Source organism: Marmota marmota, unplaced genomic scaffold (assembly GCF_001458135.2).
Source record: "Marmota marmota marmota unplaced genomic scaffold, marMar, whole genome shotgun sequence".
Taxonomy (NCBI): domain Eukaryota; kingdom Metazoa; phylum Chordata; class Mammalia; order Rodentia; family Sciuridae; genus Marmota; species Marmota marmota.
The window spans coordinates 34,571,963-34,589,867 of record NW_026000174.1 but is presented as its reverse complement, the minus strand read 5'-3'; the positions used below and the strand labels follow the sequence as shown (position 1 = coordinate 34,589,867).

At 32.7% G+C, this 17,905-nt stretch overlaps 1 protein-coding gene across 1 annotated transcript in view; it reads right to left on the bottom strand.

Moving 5' to 3' along the window:
• Positions 1-250: 250 nt before the first annotated feature.
• Positions 251-17,905, bottom strand: part of Slc17a6 (solute carrier family 17 member 6) — a 41,073-nt gene continuing 23,418 nt past the window's right edge. The window contains exons 6-12 of the mRNA XM_015476410.2: positions 16,737-16,823; positions 13,329-13,471; positions 9,156-9,305; positions 4,236-4,368; positions 3,676-3,786; positions 3,156-3,283; positions 251-2,379 (exon numbers count right to left, since the gene is read on the bottom strand). Coding sequence (XP_015331896.1) covers positions 2,044-2,379; positions 3,156-3,283; positions 3,676-3,786; positions 4,236-4,368; positions 9,156-9,305; positions 13,329-13,471; positions 16,737-16,823 — 1,088 coding nt within the window. The 3' untranslated portion in view covers positions 251-2,043. The remainder of the gene's footprint in view (positions 2,380-3,155; positions 3,284-3,675; positions 3,787-4,235; positions 4,369-9,155; positions 9,306-13,328; positions 13,472-16,736; positions 16,824-17,905) is intronic.

Here is a 17,905-nt window from a genome sequence, read left to right as displayed (position 1 = left end):
TTAAATTTAGCAGGAGTTATAACAATACTGTCATTGAATGATAGAATTTGACTCAGAGACCTATTTAGTTTTAAACTCTCCCTAGGAAACCATGTCTCACACAATCTAAAGAATGCCATATTATTCCATTAAATCCCAAGTGGCTGAACAGGTTATTACTCTTCAGCCTAGACTTGGCTTCATTGGAGCATCCATCAGTCAAATTCACATCAAAGCTACCAACTAAGATAAAACCAAACTAATGTACTCCTTTTTACAAAAGGATAAATAGAGCATTTTATTGACACTTTTTTCCTGCAACAAAATGAGAGTTCACGCTATTTTTATTCATCACAACAAAAGCTATGGTCATATTACATCACTTTGAGACACAAAGCAAAAAGATACTTTTATTTTCTTAAGGTCAAGAATGGTTTGCATTTTTTAACAAACTTGATGGTTTACATTTGCAGTAGCAGGGCCTCCAGTCACTAGCACAATACAATGAACAGATCAAATATCGAGAACAGACAATTAAATACACCAATAATATTTGGAGTTGAATGGGGAAATGCATTATTATTATTTTAGAACATTATAAAGAGATCTGATGTTAACTTTTTTGAAAGGAAAAAAAAATCATTCCAACCACCCAGAAAAGCTACCACAAGCAAAATGAAGATAATATACAGACAGGAAATTTTATGCATTGCACTTATTGCTTGGTACACAAATGTTGCAATTCCTGTTGAGTTATATTAAGAAATGGCAAGCAAAATGCCTCTTCCCCATCTAAAATTCTATGACTCTATGAAAGTAGAAATTGCAATTCCCTAACCCGACATTAGGCGTATGCTATTTTTGGTTTTGTGTGAAGATTTTTTTATAATGTTTCTGTGTGTATGGATATGTATAAGATATATAGATATATATAGATATAATTTTAATATAATTTATTGTCCTATATATTTAAGACAAATATCTCTTAGGTGGGACTTTAAATAATAAAATTGTCTACTTACAATATCTCTATTAAGTTTATTTTTTCATATTATATATAGCTCTGTGGCACAAGTGTCATATAGTATTTAATTATTAAGGAAGAAGAATATCTAAATCATTTTCTATTCCTTTTGTTGTTAATATTGCATTATAAGGGCTATACCTTCATAGTAAATTTCTTATTAGATTCTTTATGGTGTATATATTTTTTCCCTAATGCAAGTTACAACCAGTACAAAGTTGTAATAAAAATACATTGAAGTCTATTTCTTTTATATCTTTTTTTGCAAAAAAGTTATGTGATATGCTACATGAAAAGTTGAATTTTATTGAAATGTGAAGTGTTTTTATACTGTTAGGTAATGAATGGAAGAACATGAAGCATACCCCTCACTTTACAAGTTTTCTTTCACAAAAATAAGTGTTTGTGCCCAAGCATTTCATATAAAACACTGCAAGATATCTATTCCTTTTGAGGATCACAAAATATTCCACATTATGCAATCTTGATAATTATTCATTTCAACTTGCTAGCTGCTAATACATAATATATTTCTTCAATTGAGTTATATCTCAATTCCATAATTTACACTTAATTTTGTCAACTTCTGATGCAACCAATTTGACAGTTTCTTTTTTAAAACACAGAACTTTCTGTATGATATCTTGCAGCACAGGGTAACAAGTATATAAGTGCATTTTGCATGATCAAGTAGCTTTGGCTTCCTAACTTTTGTAAGATGAGATGTGCCAACTGTTTTAGTTGTGCTTTATTAAATGGTGATGAGTTCTAGCGCATATGAATCCAATGAATCCTACTTGTTTCTATAGTGAAACCCTAAATCACAAACACAAGAATGGAGGACCAATATGGAAATGATGTAATTTCACAACTTCTACAGATTGCACTTGATGATAATTTCATGAATTTGTTTGATTTCATTTTTACAGCAAGACTTGCCTTGTTGATATGTTTACATGTTTACACGACATGTTTTTAAATTTTTTGTGCAATCACAATTTAATCACAAACACTAAAAATAAATCCAGCAAGTAGTTTTGTTATGAATAATCATCTCGGTCTTTATAGGTATATGAGTTTTGTACTTCTTCTTGTACGAATTCCTCTTTCTTTTCCCAACCATTAGGCCAACCTCCATTGGCCTGTGTTGTGGCACCATAAGACTTGGTGGTACCATAATTTATATAATTCTGAGTAATGTCCCCTGTTTCCTCATCAAGTTCATCTTCATGGATAAATCCACATTTTTCTTCACTTGTTTCTTCAGGGTCTGCCCAGGGTTGCTTCTCTCCTGAGGCAAATATTGCATAAAATATAACTCCGCCATAGTGGACAAGTGCAGCGATCAGGAAGACATACTGCCACTCTTCACGTGACTGCAGGGACAAGACATGGTGCTGTGAGAACAAACCCTAAGTGACTGAAAAGCTTAGCATCTGATCTGAATGCTCCGCCATTATAGTTCTCATTACTACTGGATCTGATCATGCAAACATTTTTCTAGAACCTTTTTATAAAACTATTTCTTTCATTATTTAATTTTTTAATTAAAAGTTCTAAAGTGAAACTCTAAATATATCTACACCCTGCTGATTTAAAAAAGCTCTCATATTCTCTTTGTATTTTCATATACTTATCTTTTTTTTTCTTACTCCTTTGTTTATCTCCTTCTGTTAAACTATAATTTTGAAGCTCTACATGTATGTTTATAAGGAGAAATAGCTAATATTAATATTCTCCCATGGACAACTACAGGAGATTCAAAATTGAGGCTTACAAATAAAGCTGAGAAATCTTCTGCTTGCCTATTTTAATAAGCTAGGGGTAATCTTGTTGTTGTTGTTGTTGTACCAGAAACACCAGAAATACATGTTATATACAAGGACCTCGGTACACTCCCTAGCACCACAAAAATTTTTAAAAGAAATAGGTGTTAAAAGTTGTCAAAGAACAACTTGCTTATTGATTGGGAAAATGGACTCTTTCAGAATTTCTGGGAGAGGTTTTCCTATGGATCTCAATTATCTTTCCTACTCAGAAATATGGTGATTGAATCACATTCAGAAGGAGCATACCAAGGTAGACATAGTAACTTTTTCCAATCATGACAAAGAATTTTCTATAACTGAATATCTATCCTGGTCCATCTTACCTTATTTTTGGTCATTGCACCAACAATGATAGGGCAAACCATTCCTGACAATGTGCCAACACCATTCGAAATGCCCATTAAGATACTGGCATATCTTGGAGCAATATCCAAGTGGTTGACATTGAAGCCTGAAATACACAATAAGCTTTGACTCAGGGAGTCACTGATCTCTTAGAAATAAATATCTGTAGAGAATCATATCACAGCTCAACACATAGCAGGTACTTATCATGTTCTGATTATTTAGCTCAGGAATACAGTGGCAATGAATGAGTTATGATTTCTTATTCAGTATTTAACATGTAATGCTCAAGCCATAGAATAAGGGAAATGTTCTATTAAGAAACAACAGCAAGAAACAATCAGTACACAAGGAAAAAAGTAAATAGTAACACATCTAAATAATATTTCCTAAATGTCTTAACTGTTACTCAATATACAAAGTTTAGATATATGTATTTATATAGCCACCTGCCAAAATCAGGACATCATACACATAAGAAAGAAAAATGTGTCTTACCAGATATAGCAAATCCACTAAACCCCACTGCAAGCACCAAGAATGAGATTGCTACACCTCTAGTATGAGAATAGCCAACAACCAGAAGCAATGTGGCTTCCATGCCAAAACCTTCAGGAGCAAACAATGGAAGTATTTCAGAAACTTGAGTGAATTTGACCAATGATCCAAAATTGCTAAAAATGTTCATTCTTACTGATCTAGACATTCCACACACCAGAAAACTTAAATTTTAAAATGACAATAATAGCAATAAATTATGCCAGTGATTGCAGGTACCTTCCTTGTGTTTTAATTTTGTAAATACCCAAAGCAACATAAAGTTTCAGTGGTTGGAAAGGTTTAGTTACAATGAATAGAAACAATAATATTATGCAATGCACCAAAACTAGGAGTTATGAAAGTTTGAAGTAAGGTAGGGAAATACTTTAAAACGACTGCTGAAGGCACAAATTCAGTTGCAATTAATTAGTTTCATCTGTGCAGGAGAAGTTATCCTCTCATGTAGATCAGAACTTACTGAACTAAAACCATGTCCTTACTAGGACACACGCACTTACCACCACAGTTCATGATCTTTCTCACTGTAGTTGTTGAAAGAATTTGCTTGCTTCTTAGAAAATCTGCAATTTGTCCTCCAATAGGCACAATGATTGTCATGACTAAGTGTGGCACAGCAGAGAGCATGCCGACCTGATGAAAAACAAGAAGGGGGAAAGATGTACGTGGCCATAAGTATGTGGGCGATTCAATGGCCATGGTTTCTGAATCCATCTTCAACTCTTCACGAAAAAAGGGAGGCAAAATGTTGTCTCCAAATGACCTCCTACTCATTCCTAGACAAAGCAATACTTCCACTGAATAAATAATAAAGACCAAGCAAGCTTACTTTGATCCCTTTTGTTCTTCATGAAGAAGGAAATTTTTTTAGTGCTATGTTGTGACTCAGTAAATTTTGAGTTCATGAATTAACTCTTCTGGATCTTATCATTGAATGATACACATTTGTTTGTCATTTTATATTCCTACATATGTTTACACAGATTCATCTTTAGCAAGATGAAGGAAGAGGAGGGGGGGATGAAATAGAGAAAAAAAAAGTGCTTTTGATACACAATGAGGAGTCTATATTTTCAAATTCTTAAGGCTAAACATTCTATATTTGCATTTTAAATATACTATATATATACATATATACATCATATAAAATGATATTTAAGTTCCACAGACTAAAAGTCCAGAGAGTGCAGATTAATTCTTCAATATTAGGTATTTTCTGCCAAATATCAATATTTGGGAAATATTGTCAGACAGTGTTACAGTTTCTGAACTGAATTTATACTATTTAGCCCCAACTGAAAACTAACCCACAAGCATCAGTTTAACATAGATTATGTGCAAGGCATGGTTCTCTAGGCATTATGGGGACATTATGGGGGCAGGAAGTATAAATAAAATGTATTTAAATTATATACTACTACATATATAGATAGTAAATTTTCAATGTAATCTATAAGGAAGTTTCTCACTAAGTATACTTTGAAGTATACTTTTTCACTAAGTATACTTCATGCATATGATAAGTAATAGGTAAGTGTTTAGTATTTGTGTTTAAGGATACTTTTTCAGTTACATTACTGAAGATGTGAGACAAGAATTCTATTTTATTTTAGAATGGTGTATGGTGAAGCTGAATGATCATGAACTTGGGTTGTTGAGAGAGTGAATGATTCTAAGATATCCTAACTATTAGGCTATTTAATTCTCTCTTCTCCAAGTGGAAGTCTGTAATGTTATTATTCAATGAAGAAACTGAGGCTTTAAAGGGTTAAGTTTTTGTCAGAGACAACTTTTAAGTCAATTCTACTTAATTCCAAAGACTAAGCTTTTAACCCATATGCCTAGCACCAAAGTCACTTGATAAAGAAAAATCAAACAATGACAGATAATATACATGAATGTGACTAGTTTAGTTCAAAACCTAGCATTTAGTAGGGGCTTAACAAAGGCAAGGTAAATAAACATATGGCAAACTGACAATAGGTGAACATCATTGCTTTTGATGATAACATCTTAGAAAAATTCAGTGGTTCTTTCTTAGTAGCAGTTAGACACATTTCAAGAAATCAATGTGTAGAAAAAAATCCATGGGGGAAATTAAAACATTCTTAAACACACCATATAAAGATTTGCACAGAATAACATGCCATGCCTTTGATATTCATGAAAGCAAGCTCAAAGATTGGGAGTCACTACATTTCCTAAGCCCACCAAATTAACGTGCATTATATCCCTGTATATGAGACATCTGAAAAATTCTTAAATTGAATGTTCTCTGCTATTTACTATCTACTCAAGTAAACATTTTCATTACTTTGAATAAAAAAGGAATGAAGCTATAATTATCATTTATTCATTCTTTCTGAAAAGTGTGGTGTAAATGCAAAGTGTGTGGGAAATGCAAAGAGCACAAACTCGTTAATGAGACAGAAGTTTTGGAATCTTTTAGTGCACTGACTTAACATTTTAAGGTATGGAATCTCTTCTTCCATAAGCAATATGTAGAGGTAGTCTGTATGTGACCTCAACAAGGCCACAGACATTTCAAAACTTCATGAAAGTTTTCCAAGTGTCTTCTCATCTTTTAGTGACTTATCATAAATATGCATTTGATACATGATCAGACTGATCAAACCTTTCGTAAGAGTATCATAATTTATAATGATCACTAAGAAGTTTGCCAATTATTTTAAGATGGCCCAAGAGTAGGGTAAATGCTTTAGTTCTATAACTGATTCTTTTTAAAAAAGATTTTCTTTTTATTTATACATGACAGTAGAGTATGCTTTGATATATTTATACAAATATGGAGTACATCTTATTTTCATTAGGATACCAGTCTTGTGGTTGTATATGAGACGGAGATTCACTGTGATGTATTTATGTATGTATACATTGGAAAGTTAGACCAGATTCATTCCACTTCTGTAACTGATTCTTCATGGAAACTTCAGGTCATTAGATATTGCAACCTCTTCCTCTTTATTCATCTGGGTCACAGTTTGGAAGGAATCCTTCTGATATATATTCTGTTTAGAAATTGGCAGGATGCACCATAGCAAGTAGCACCGATTCAATACTGTTTTTCTTCCCCAAAATGTGAAGGTCAAAAGAAACATACATCCTCTCTCATTTGGCATATCCCCAAATGCTAATAACCCTAGTATTGGGCTTCCCCTCATATGCCATTCTCAAAGAGACTGAAAATTCTTTCATATTGGCATAGGCTAATATAATGTTATATATATGTACATATATATACACACATATCAGTTTAAAACTATAGCTCACTTACACAGTTAACTTATATGTATATAAATGTTAGTTCTAACATATAAAATTATATTATATAGTTAACTTACATATGTATTCTGTCATAACTGAGTCATTATATTGGAATGAATATTAAGCCCTTGAACTTACAGTTTTATCTGTAGGATACCCAATTTCATGAAGGTTTGAGAGAGCAAACTTCCATGTGAATATTTTATTTCATTTAAAATTTGCTAACTGAAACACTATGTAGAACTCTAATGAAAATAAGTAAATAAATGAAATTTGCTTCAATTTTGAAAGCTGGTATCAATACCATTATTCATAGAAAAAGTAAATTGAGACTGAGAATTAATCAAAAACTATCCCAATGTTGTGTATTAATTTTTATTATAGAACTTGGATTCAAAGCCACATCAGCCTCAATCCAAAACCTGTGCTCTAAGTCTTCCATTATTTCCTCTGCACATTTTTAAAGTAAGACATAGATGCTTTTTTCCAGTCTAATCAAAATGTTTAGACCAATCTCTGTGTATAGAAATTATCCACAATTTTTGCTAAAAATACAACAGTGAATTAAATACATCAACCCATCTGATTATCATGTTTAGTTTTTGCAAAGCATCATTGATTGTATCCATGCTTTTTGAATTCATTGGAAATAGAAGGCCAAAATGACCACACAGTTTCATTAGCATCACTTGGCTTCTTCACTCTCCCCCAGGAGACTAGACTTTATTAATAGCCTCTCAGTGTCATATTTGTCCTAGATTATGAAAATGGACTCACACCTCCAGCATCCTTTGTTGAGAAGTGCTACACCTCTCAGAGCTCCCAAAGGCTACCCTGCAATGTTTGATCAGCTCCAGAGAGAAGAGCCCTGTCTAAAGCAGTCATTCTTCTCAGGGATGGAGGAAACAGTTTCCTTAGAAACAGGGATTACAAAAGAGCTCTTAGAATAGCTCCTCCTAAACTAAGGTTTTCTTCAGTCCCAGGCCTCAGATAGTCTTTCAAGTAGAGACATAATATGAATAACGAGAGCCCAGCTGGTCTTATGTAACGACATGAAATAAAAATGGCAAGACCATTGCTGGCACAGACAAGTGTATTCAGGACTCACCCAAGGGCTTGGCACAGAGATGGCATTCAATAATGTGCTAAATGTTTGAATGGATCTAGGGCTTACCTGAATTTAAATAGCATAGTAAAGGGAAATTAAATAGAAATCAAATAATCAAGGCGTAAATTTGATTCTGTCACTTATTACTAGCATGGTTTTAGGTAATTTTTAAATAATTTCCTTAGTTCCCGTTTGCCTATCAGTTGAATAGGAATGATGATAGTTATTCAGTGGGTCAAACAAACAATATTGTTCATGAATATGAAAGAACTTATAAATTTCAAATCCTGATATAAATATAAGGTAGTATTGCAAGTTCATTTCAACCCTATAGAAAAATCTCAAAATCATTATACTTCCATAGTTGTGAACCAATGTCTGCAGCACTAAACATGCTGTGCTATATATAGTTGGTAACTTAGTTTTTATCTGTAGCACCAAGCTGTGAACATTTGGGAGACAGAAACCATGCTTTTACATCTAAACAACCTCACACAAAGCTTCATACTCTATGCTCAACAAATGCTTGTGAAATTATATACTTTGATTAACAAAACAAGAATATTTTCTTTTTTTTAGCTAAACTTACATCTTTAATTGGACAGATCTCTGAGAACATGGAAGAAGAGCTACATTGGTAATTACATAAGTAAAATTTCTTTTGCTTTGATTGAAATAACTTTTTGTTTACTGTTATGTTATGTCTGACTTCAGACTCCAAGGAAGTTGTGTTATCTATGTCAAAAAGCTGCACTAGTCCTCAGACCAATTGGGATATAAGCTCTGTAGAGTCAGACAATGGTTTGTTTGCCTGTATTCACAGGACTAGAGAGCAACTTCTCACAGACAGCAGAATACAGTAGTACACTCAAACACTTTACTCAGCCTCAATTTGCCAGTAGTTATTTGTGGAATGAATAAATGAATAACTCAAGAAAGTCACAGGATAAATTGATGGCAAAAGTAGTTAATGCTATCTTAAATACAAAAGTCATTCACTATTTAAATAAGGTTAATTTTCACATACCTTGCTAATTTCAAATCCAAAGACTTCTTCAAAATATGCTGGCTGACTAATAAGCAATAAATAAAAAGTCCAGCTTCTGCAGAAGTTTGCAACAATTATTGCATAGACTGGCATAGATGTAAAGAATTTCCTCCATGGAGTCTTGAATTTCTGAAATTTGAAAAACACAGTTATTTAGACCATTTTTAATATTTTCTAATTCAAATTGGACTAATAGGTGCTGTCCATTTTTGGATGCATATGATGGAGCATGAGTAAGAGTAGGCAGGAAGTAGAGAATTGACCATTCAAAACATCAGTTAGCCTTATCTGTATGAATAATCTTTGGAAGAAGAAAATAAAATATGCAACTCTTATTCTGATTAAATTGTTTCAATTTAAGAATATGTAAAATTCCATTGACAGAAAATTAAGTCCAGAAGCATAGATTCTAAAATTCTTAACAGTTTTTTTCCAGCTAAACACTCACTGCAAAATCAGTGACCTAGAGATGATATCCAAAATAATTTTTTAAAGTATTGCAAATTAAATGTAGTTGGTAAAAGGAATAAATGAAAAAGTTAAGAAATGCAGTATTTGAGATCCTGTCTTAAGCCAATTATTCAACTACCTACACATAAATTCTCTTGATAGCTCATGGATGTTAATAAGTTCTGTGACAACAGAGTACAAGGTTCTATCAAAGTTACATGATCTGCAGCTAGGTTAAAATATTTGACCATCCAGCACACTGAGGACATCATAATTAGTTACCTATAATATATTAACATTCAAAATTAACAATCTGAATATGATTGCCTTTGTGTAGGATACCCTTTAAAAACTTAAAACTAGCATACTTAAAAATTTTTCAAAAAGATCTCTTATATTCGCAAATACTCTCTCAATTACTTTATTTTGAATACTAACATACAATTTTCAAAGAAAAAATAGCCTAAAATAACTACATTTAATATTAGGTTTAGATCCTTGATCTGATCAAATTACTAAAACAGGGGTAAACAATATTTTAAACTCAAACTTAGTATTTTTTCCTAGATGTAGAACCTCAGAAATGTTAATATTAAAGTGACTATAATTAGCTTTTCAAATGCTTTTTAATCAGAAGTTACATTGTGGTGATAACAAATATGTGTAATACAAAAAAAGAATCAAAACAAAACCAAAAATCTATCCCAATAATACATAATGAATACTATGACTTTAGACAAAATTTATAGTGACAGCACCATAGACTGATTCAAAAGTCACAATTTCAAAACTAATTCAATATGTCTAAGGCAAATGGTGCCTGATGAATACACACATTCCACAGATAATAAAAATGGCCAAAGAGAAATGTCTGCATTTCAAAAAATTATCAGAAGCAAATAACTTTTCCCTGTTGAGAAAGTCTTTCTTTAATTCATAGCAGGATCATCTCCCCTAAGAATTCTATTCTTTAGGTGGTAGAGCACTTCATGAAGTATAAGAGAAAATATCTAATGTTATTCCATAAAGATTGTTGGGAGTTAGAGGTGGGTTTATGATATTCTGATAAAGCTCTATTTATTAAATTGGCTGTTTGCTTCATAGATATGTTTAATTTATAAAAAATCAGCAATCTGTCTGTTTAGAATTTATGTATTTTTCTATCTGTATGCTACATTTAAATATGATTTTTAAGAACAAAAAGGAGATTTAAGAAACATTATAGTCAATTACAACCCAGGATCCTTAATTGGATCTGAACTCAAATTTAACTGTCAAAAAACATAAATATAGACTGGGTCTCAAAATATGGACAGGGTATTAGAAATTGGAATGTGATATAGGTATGAGATAATGTTAGGGAGTAACAGCTAATTGTGTTAGGTATGATAGTAGTACCAAAATTGTGAAGATTATTATTTCTCTAGAGATGCATGTAAAGTATTCATGGATATTGTGTTTTACTTTGAAATTGTTCAGAAAAACAAAAATGAAATAAATATGTCAATATGTTAACAATTGGTACACCTATGTGGTACACAGATCTTCCTGGGTGGGGTATCCCAGACTCTCCTCCTCATTTTTCTTCTGTCCTGAGAAATGCATTCTATGATTCAACTAGCTGTATGCTCTCCCCCAAGGCTGGACCTCAAGCACAAGCCTTAAACATTCCCAGGCACTGATAAAGATGACTAGGTTGATACTCAAAATGCTGAAAGAAAGTGGCCCCAGCCTTGAGCTGAACTCCTTAACCCTCACATAAACTCTACACAGGTGTTCTCACCTCAGTCATTCGCTAGAACACCTGTTCTTCTGCAGTGGACCATAGCGTAGGCTACAGCACTTTGCAAGTTCACCTAACAAAGGCTTTGGACGGATCTCCCTGGTTTTCAGTGAATCTTTCTTTGGAACCCTGAAGAGTTCTCATCTCTAAATCTTTGGGCCATTCCTTTGTGGGAATTCCCCTGCCATCACTCTTAGGCAACTCTGTACACTGGTTAGGTGGGAGGAAACAATCTGTTACACTTCTTTCTGCTTTGTTATTTATTGAATTTGTTCACAATTCTAAGTTCAAAGTAACTAAGATACAAATTATACTTCCATTTGATTCCATTTTTACGTTTACTTTAAAGCTATAGGAACACAGAAAATATCATTAAGAAGTAAAATATTGGACATTTTTAAAGCAATAACGTATAGGAAATGGAAATTTGGAGATTATTTTACCAACCTATGTGCTTGTTCTTTAGGGGTTTATTTCTGAGAACTAGATAGTCCAAGTTTCTGATTTTTTTGTTTTAAGTATATATGATCTAAACCCATAGTCTTTCAAGAACTGGCAAATTAAAGAAATATGATAAACTAATGAGGATATATGTTCATCAAAATATTTGGGCTAGAAATTGAGACTCAGTTCAGAACTGGTCACAGACCAGCTTCTATTTAGCTTCTGCTCACAATAAAATGCGCAGATGGGTATCACAGCACTCTAAGCCCTACTCCACCTACCCTCACCCCATTACTATTTGTTTCTCAAGTAGCCACCAATAGAAAGCAACTTTCAGGCCATTTACAGAAGAACACAGAATGAGAAAAGTACTAACACCAAATCTGTCTAGTTCTTGGAATAACTAGAAATTAAGGATTTTTATAATCACGAAAATTTTGCTTCTGAAAGATTGAGATTTCATATTCAGTAAAGGCCAAGATATTCTCAGCAACAATGGAAGATGGGCTTCTTTACCTAGGATATGTCAAAAACAAGGGTTCTCTAACAAATTAAGTGGGGAATAAGAACAGAAATTAAACAAGCTTAAAGAAGGGAAATGAGAGGGTTTTGTGTTGTTTTTGTTTTAATAATGCAGATGTTTGTTTCTCATCCAGAGCTCTATACCTTCCAATTCTAAGCATAAAAATTGAAGTAACTCATTCAATGGATGAATTACTGTAAATCTCTAGAAAACACTATTTTTGTTGACCACTTTTCTTTTTTTTAACATCAGATGGCTATTTATTAATTACTTGGTACTATATATTAATGTCACATGAATCCACCATTTATCTTTCCCCTCTTTGTAGGCAAATCCTGTCAATTATATAATTTGGTTAAATGATAAGAAAAAGCTCACAACATTATATTATTTGACATTCATAAAAATCCTAAAAGATAATGACATTTTATCAATAAGTATATTAAAGTATGTTAAGAATATTTTCCATGTAAGCTGTTTATTTCTGGCATTCTAATGCCTTACTATTTACTAATCACATGTAACTAAATATACATGTGTAGAGCCTACATTTAGAATATTCAATACACAAAAATAGACCTTTTCATGGCCAATTTGAAATTTTCTATAACTTAAAATGACCAAGTATTAATGTAACTTGTTTAAATTGTGGACAATATTGAATTAAAATTGGCTGAAATTTAAAGTCATGGCTATAATACAGGACAAGCTTTAAGATGCTTGAGAAAAGATAAAGGGAAAAAAGGAATATAGATGGAGGAAATAGCTAGCAATCCTTCCTAAATGGGTCAGGAAGTATGAATGGAACCCTCCCTCAAAAAAAGAAAAAAAAAAAAGGATGATTGTTATCATCTTAGTTTTACTTAATAGAGAATTATAAAACAGCGTGGTTGATAAAGGAAGATGAAATGGGGAATAATAGTAGGAATATACACCATAATAAGGTTCTTACTTCCATTGCACCTAAAAGATTTGCACTCTCTCCAATGCTTTCTTCTATGTACCTACGTTCTTCATCTGTAATAGTAGGATGCTTTGCAGGGCTCTCGTAAGACACCAAAAGCCAAAACATGTACCAGACCATCCCAAAGCTTCCTGCAAGAAACAGTTCAAAATAAGGAAGTCAAAGAAAGCTATCACAAATACTTCATTGAATAGTATGTGCTGAAACAAAACTATAGTAATCTCATGACACATTATGATGGAGAATTTGATTTGAAATATGGCTAATTGACTTTGGTCACTTCTTCCTGTGTTTGCCAATTCAACTTGGAGCTTCCTGAAGTCTGATCCTGTGGTTTTCTCTCTAGGTGTTTTGAATGCACTGATATGCAAACAAATCCCTGTATCTATTGAATGATGTAGTTGGGAAGGTATTCACATGTCCAACAAGCATTTACTGAGCATTTCCTACTCCAGAAAATCTTCCAAGTGAGGAAAAAAATATAATGAACAAAACAAATTCTTACCCTCAAATAATTTTCTGAGGGTGAATCCTTTTCATATTTGCCTGCCTTATCTGAAAGTTGTCTGCATTTCCTGAGAGGAAAATGCTCATTCCCTTCTCCTGTTAGCAATTCCTAATAAACAGACTACTAACTAAAATCCAGAAGAATATTTTAATCTAAGTGGTCATATTGCATACCAACGGGCCTCTATAATCACCGTGGTAACATTTCACACTGTATGTGACAACATACCACACTATTTTCAGCACTGACATTGCCTATTGATTATTCTTTGGGCGAAAGAAATTATAAATTCCGTATTCATAAACAGTGTGCAAGTCTTTTTTTATACCCTTCTTTATTTAGCATTCTCACCATTTTAACATGTTTATATTGTGCAACATAAATCCATATGCATTAAAAAGAGAAATCATTTCAAGTGATTTATTCTGTTTTCCCAGCAGCTGGACATTTCATTTTTCCTCGTATGGTTCTTTTTGTCCCTTGGGTAAAAATCTAAATGTCCTTGATCTCTCTAATGCTTTATTTTTTGCCTATTCAATCTCTAAAATGTATTCCATAATACCAGACAGAGCTTCTGATATGCTGTGTTCCGTTTAATTACCGAACATGGAAGCAAGCATGATTTGGGGCCAGACAGTAAGTGAAAATTTGGAATAAGGTAGTGGTTGTAGAATAGGTCTCTCCCAGATCCAAATTCAGGTGGTGTCCCTAGTTAGTTATATAATCCAAATAGTAACTGAATCCCTCTAAACTGCCACTATAAAATGGAACATATTTCATTTTTATAATATTGTGGCAAAAAGAGGTTAACAGTGGTAATCCTTTAACTTCAACTGTAATCCAGGACAGTGAAGGGCATATATTAAGTATCCAACAAAGGAGAGTACCCATAATTCAATCATAATTACATTACCACTAAATGAATTCATCTTGTGTGTCATATACTCTCCTAATTGCATGTATTATCTTTTCATCTTACTCTACTGTACATTTTTTACCTTGTTAATTCAAAATACATAAATATTTAATGTGTAGCTCAAAACCCAATTTTTCTTAGAGACAGTAAGCAAGTACTATGAGATTTTCAGATTATAGCTTTGTATCCTTCAATGATAAATATTAAATAAGATAAAATTTGAAATGAAGAGACTAGATTCATGATACATTACCTAAATTATATCCTCTCCCCCATGAAAAAAATATCAAGATTTGAAGACAAATGCTTACTACATTAAAGATACATCATATATTCAAGTAAGTAATGAACAAAAAGGCACAAAAAGAGGTTTTAAAAAAAAGAGGTCTTCATGTCTTCATGCAAACCAAAACTATACATTCCAAACAGTTTCTTTTTAAGTTGGCTAAATTATGAACTACTTTGAAGATCTAAGGCAAAGTATGCATTAAAATCTAATGAAAAGATCTCCCTAGAAAAAATATAAACAACTACACATTTGTCTTAAAATCAGGATATTCATGAATCAAAAACCTATCTACTGAATGGATTACTCAGAATTAAAAGAGAATAAAGTCATGACATTTGCAGGTAAATGGATGGAGTTGGAGAATATAATGTTAAGTGAAGTTGGCCAATCCCAGGAAGCCAAATACCATATGTCTTCTCTGATATAAGGATGCTGATTCATAATGGGGATGGGGGGAGCATGGGAGAAATAGACAAACTTTAGATAGGGCAAACGGGAGGGAGGGGAAAGGAAGGGACAGGAGGATAGGAAAGACGGTGGAATGATACAGACATCATTACCCTAAGTACATGTATGGAAACAAAAACAAGCAAATAAACCAGAAAACCATCTATAATCTTTGACCAGAAGAGCCCCTATTGTAAAATACCATCTAAGAACATTCTGTATTTGTTCTGATGAGAACATTTCAAAATGGGAATGAATCAGGACAAATTTGGAAGCATCCCAACACTGTTCTATGGCATGACTTCATTAATATTTCAGATTATCATACCCATATTTAAAGATGAGGTTAATCAGAGACAACAGCATTGGAATTCAGCTATCTAATACTACTGCTTTCCTTGTTATTAAAAAAATGCCTCTTAGAGAGACTTTAGGGTACTTTAAAGCAGTAAGCTTTTGGCTTTTTAATAGCATATTTAGATTTAGGGTTTCGATTTATACTTCAACTTGGGGGCTTAATTGCTTTTAAGTATGGGGAAATGACAACTAAGATGTGCTGCTGCAGGAGCTGATTTATGATATTTCATCACAGAGTTGAAATGTGGCATTAACACTACTACCATCTTACACCTCCCTCTCCCTGTTCAGTCTTAAGAAGGTAGAATCAAGGAAATGACCAAGAAACAATAACAAAACAAAACCAAAAAAAGAGTTGTGTATTTCTGCCTCTTTTCTCCTTGTCAGCTTTAAATCAAGAGCTATCCTTTATCATCATAACCAAAAACATATTTCATACATTACAAAGTCTTCATCAGCAATGTACTTGTTTTATTTTAAAATAAGAAATAGCAATGTAGGCAAAGTAGCAGTTATAAAATATTTTCTTCAACCACAGAATATAAGGAAAGAATTCTTCTTTTAATTAGTTCTAATCAGTTATACATTACAGTAGAAATCTCTTTGATTCATTGTATACAAATGGAGCAGAATTTTTCACTTCTCTGGTTGTACATGAAGTAGAGTCACACCATTCATGCAATCATACATGTATGTACCTAGCATAATGATGTCCATCTCATTCCACCATCTTACGTACCCCATTGCCCCTCCGCCCCCTTAAGGCAAGAAAATGAGTGAATACAGAAAAATACACTTAATGACCTCATTGCCTACAACCATATTTCTTTTAGCCTATGCATATTTCATACAATTCTACTGTAAAGAAAGGCAACATACCATAGACATAAAATACTGAAGACCAGCCAGTGTACTGTACAAGAATACCAGCTAAAGGCATTGCAATTACAGCCCCAGCATAAGAACCTAAAGTAGAAAGAAAGAGGGGAGGAAAGTCAGTGAAATCAATAGAAATTCTCATCTTCATCTCACGTTCTTGGGTTGGTTCACACGAAGTCACACATACTCACCCAGTTCCATTTGCAGTCATACATATACTCACGTGTGCGAGTGTGTGTGTGTGCGCGTGTGTGTGTGTGCACGCGCGCATACCTATACAGGATATAAAGCTATACAGTGAATAACACCCAAAACACAAAATAGATTCAAAAATAAACAAAAGTGCACGTTGGATGCTATATGTGTGCTGAGCTGAGAGCAGAGTGTTTCAACACTAACCAAACACTGAAGATCTGTTCTTGAAGGTCAGGTAAGTATCTCCTTGTAGCAGAATCATACAATTTCAGCTTACATAGTGTTTTTTTTTTTTTTATTAAATTCATTTTAAAACTTACCAAAAGTTATTGTGAAAACAATAACAAATATGGCAATATTTATGTCTTATAACTTATACATAAATGTTTATGAATGCAATAATTGTAGACAATAACACTGCTAAACTTTCATTATGGTTAATGCCTCATTTCCTATTGTTAGAATTATTTGCAATAGTCCTAATCCTTGAATTTTGCAAAGGGTTTATATTTTCCTTTGTTTGATTTGGAAAACTGTTTTCTTGCTTTGCAGTTTTGGTGTAAAAATGAAGAACCCAAGCACTCTTCAGACAAAAAAAGAGAAAGAGAGAAAGATAGAAATTTTGATCAAATTGATTGTCTTAAGGATTTAAAAGTTAGCAGTGAACCAAAAGTATTTTCAAAGTAGCCAAAAAAAAAGCACTGAGTTTTAAAAATAGAGATTGAAGTGTAATAAATGTTATTAATTCTCTTTCTTAAAATAGCAGTAAATCAGTTTTATTCCCTAAGGTAAAATTTTTAATGAACAGAAAATTATGGTACCATTACTTATGAAACTAGTTGAAAAACATATTAATTTTAAATTATTTTATAGGGTATTTGATTTGGATTTTTATCAATTTTGTCCATTAAAATTCTAGCAAATAGCTGCATCAAATATTACTTCTAATAAACTGTGAGACTATAATGCCATAT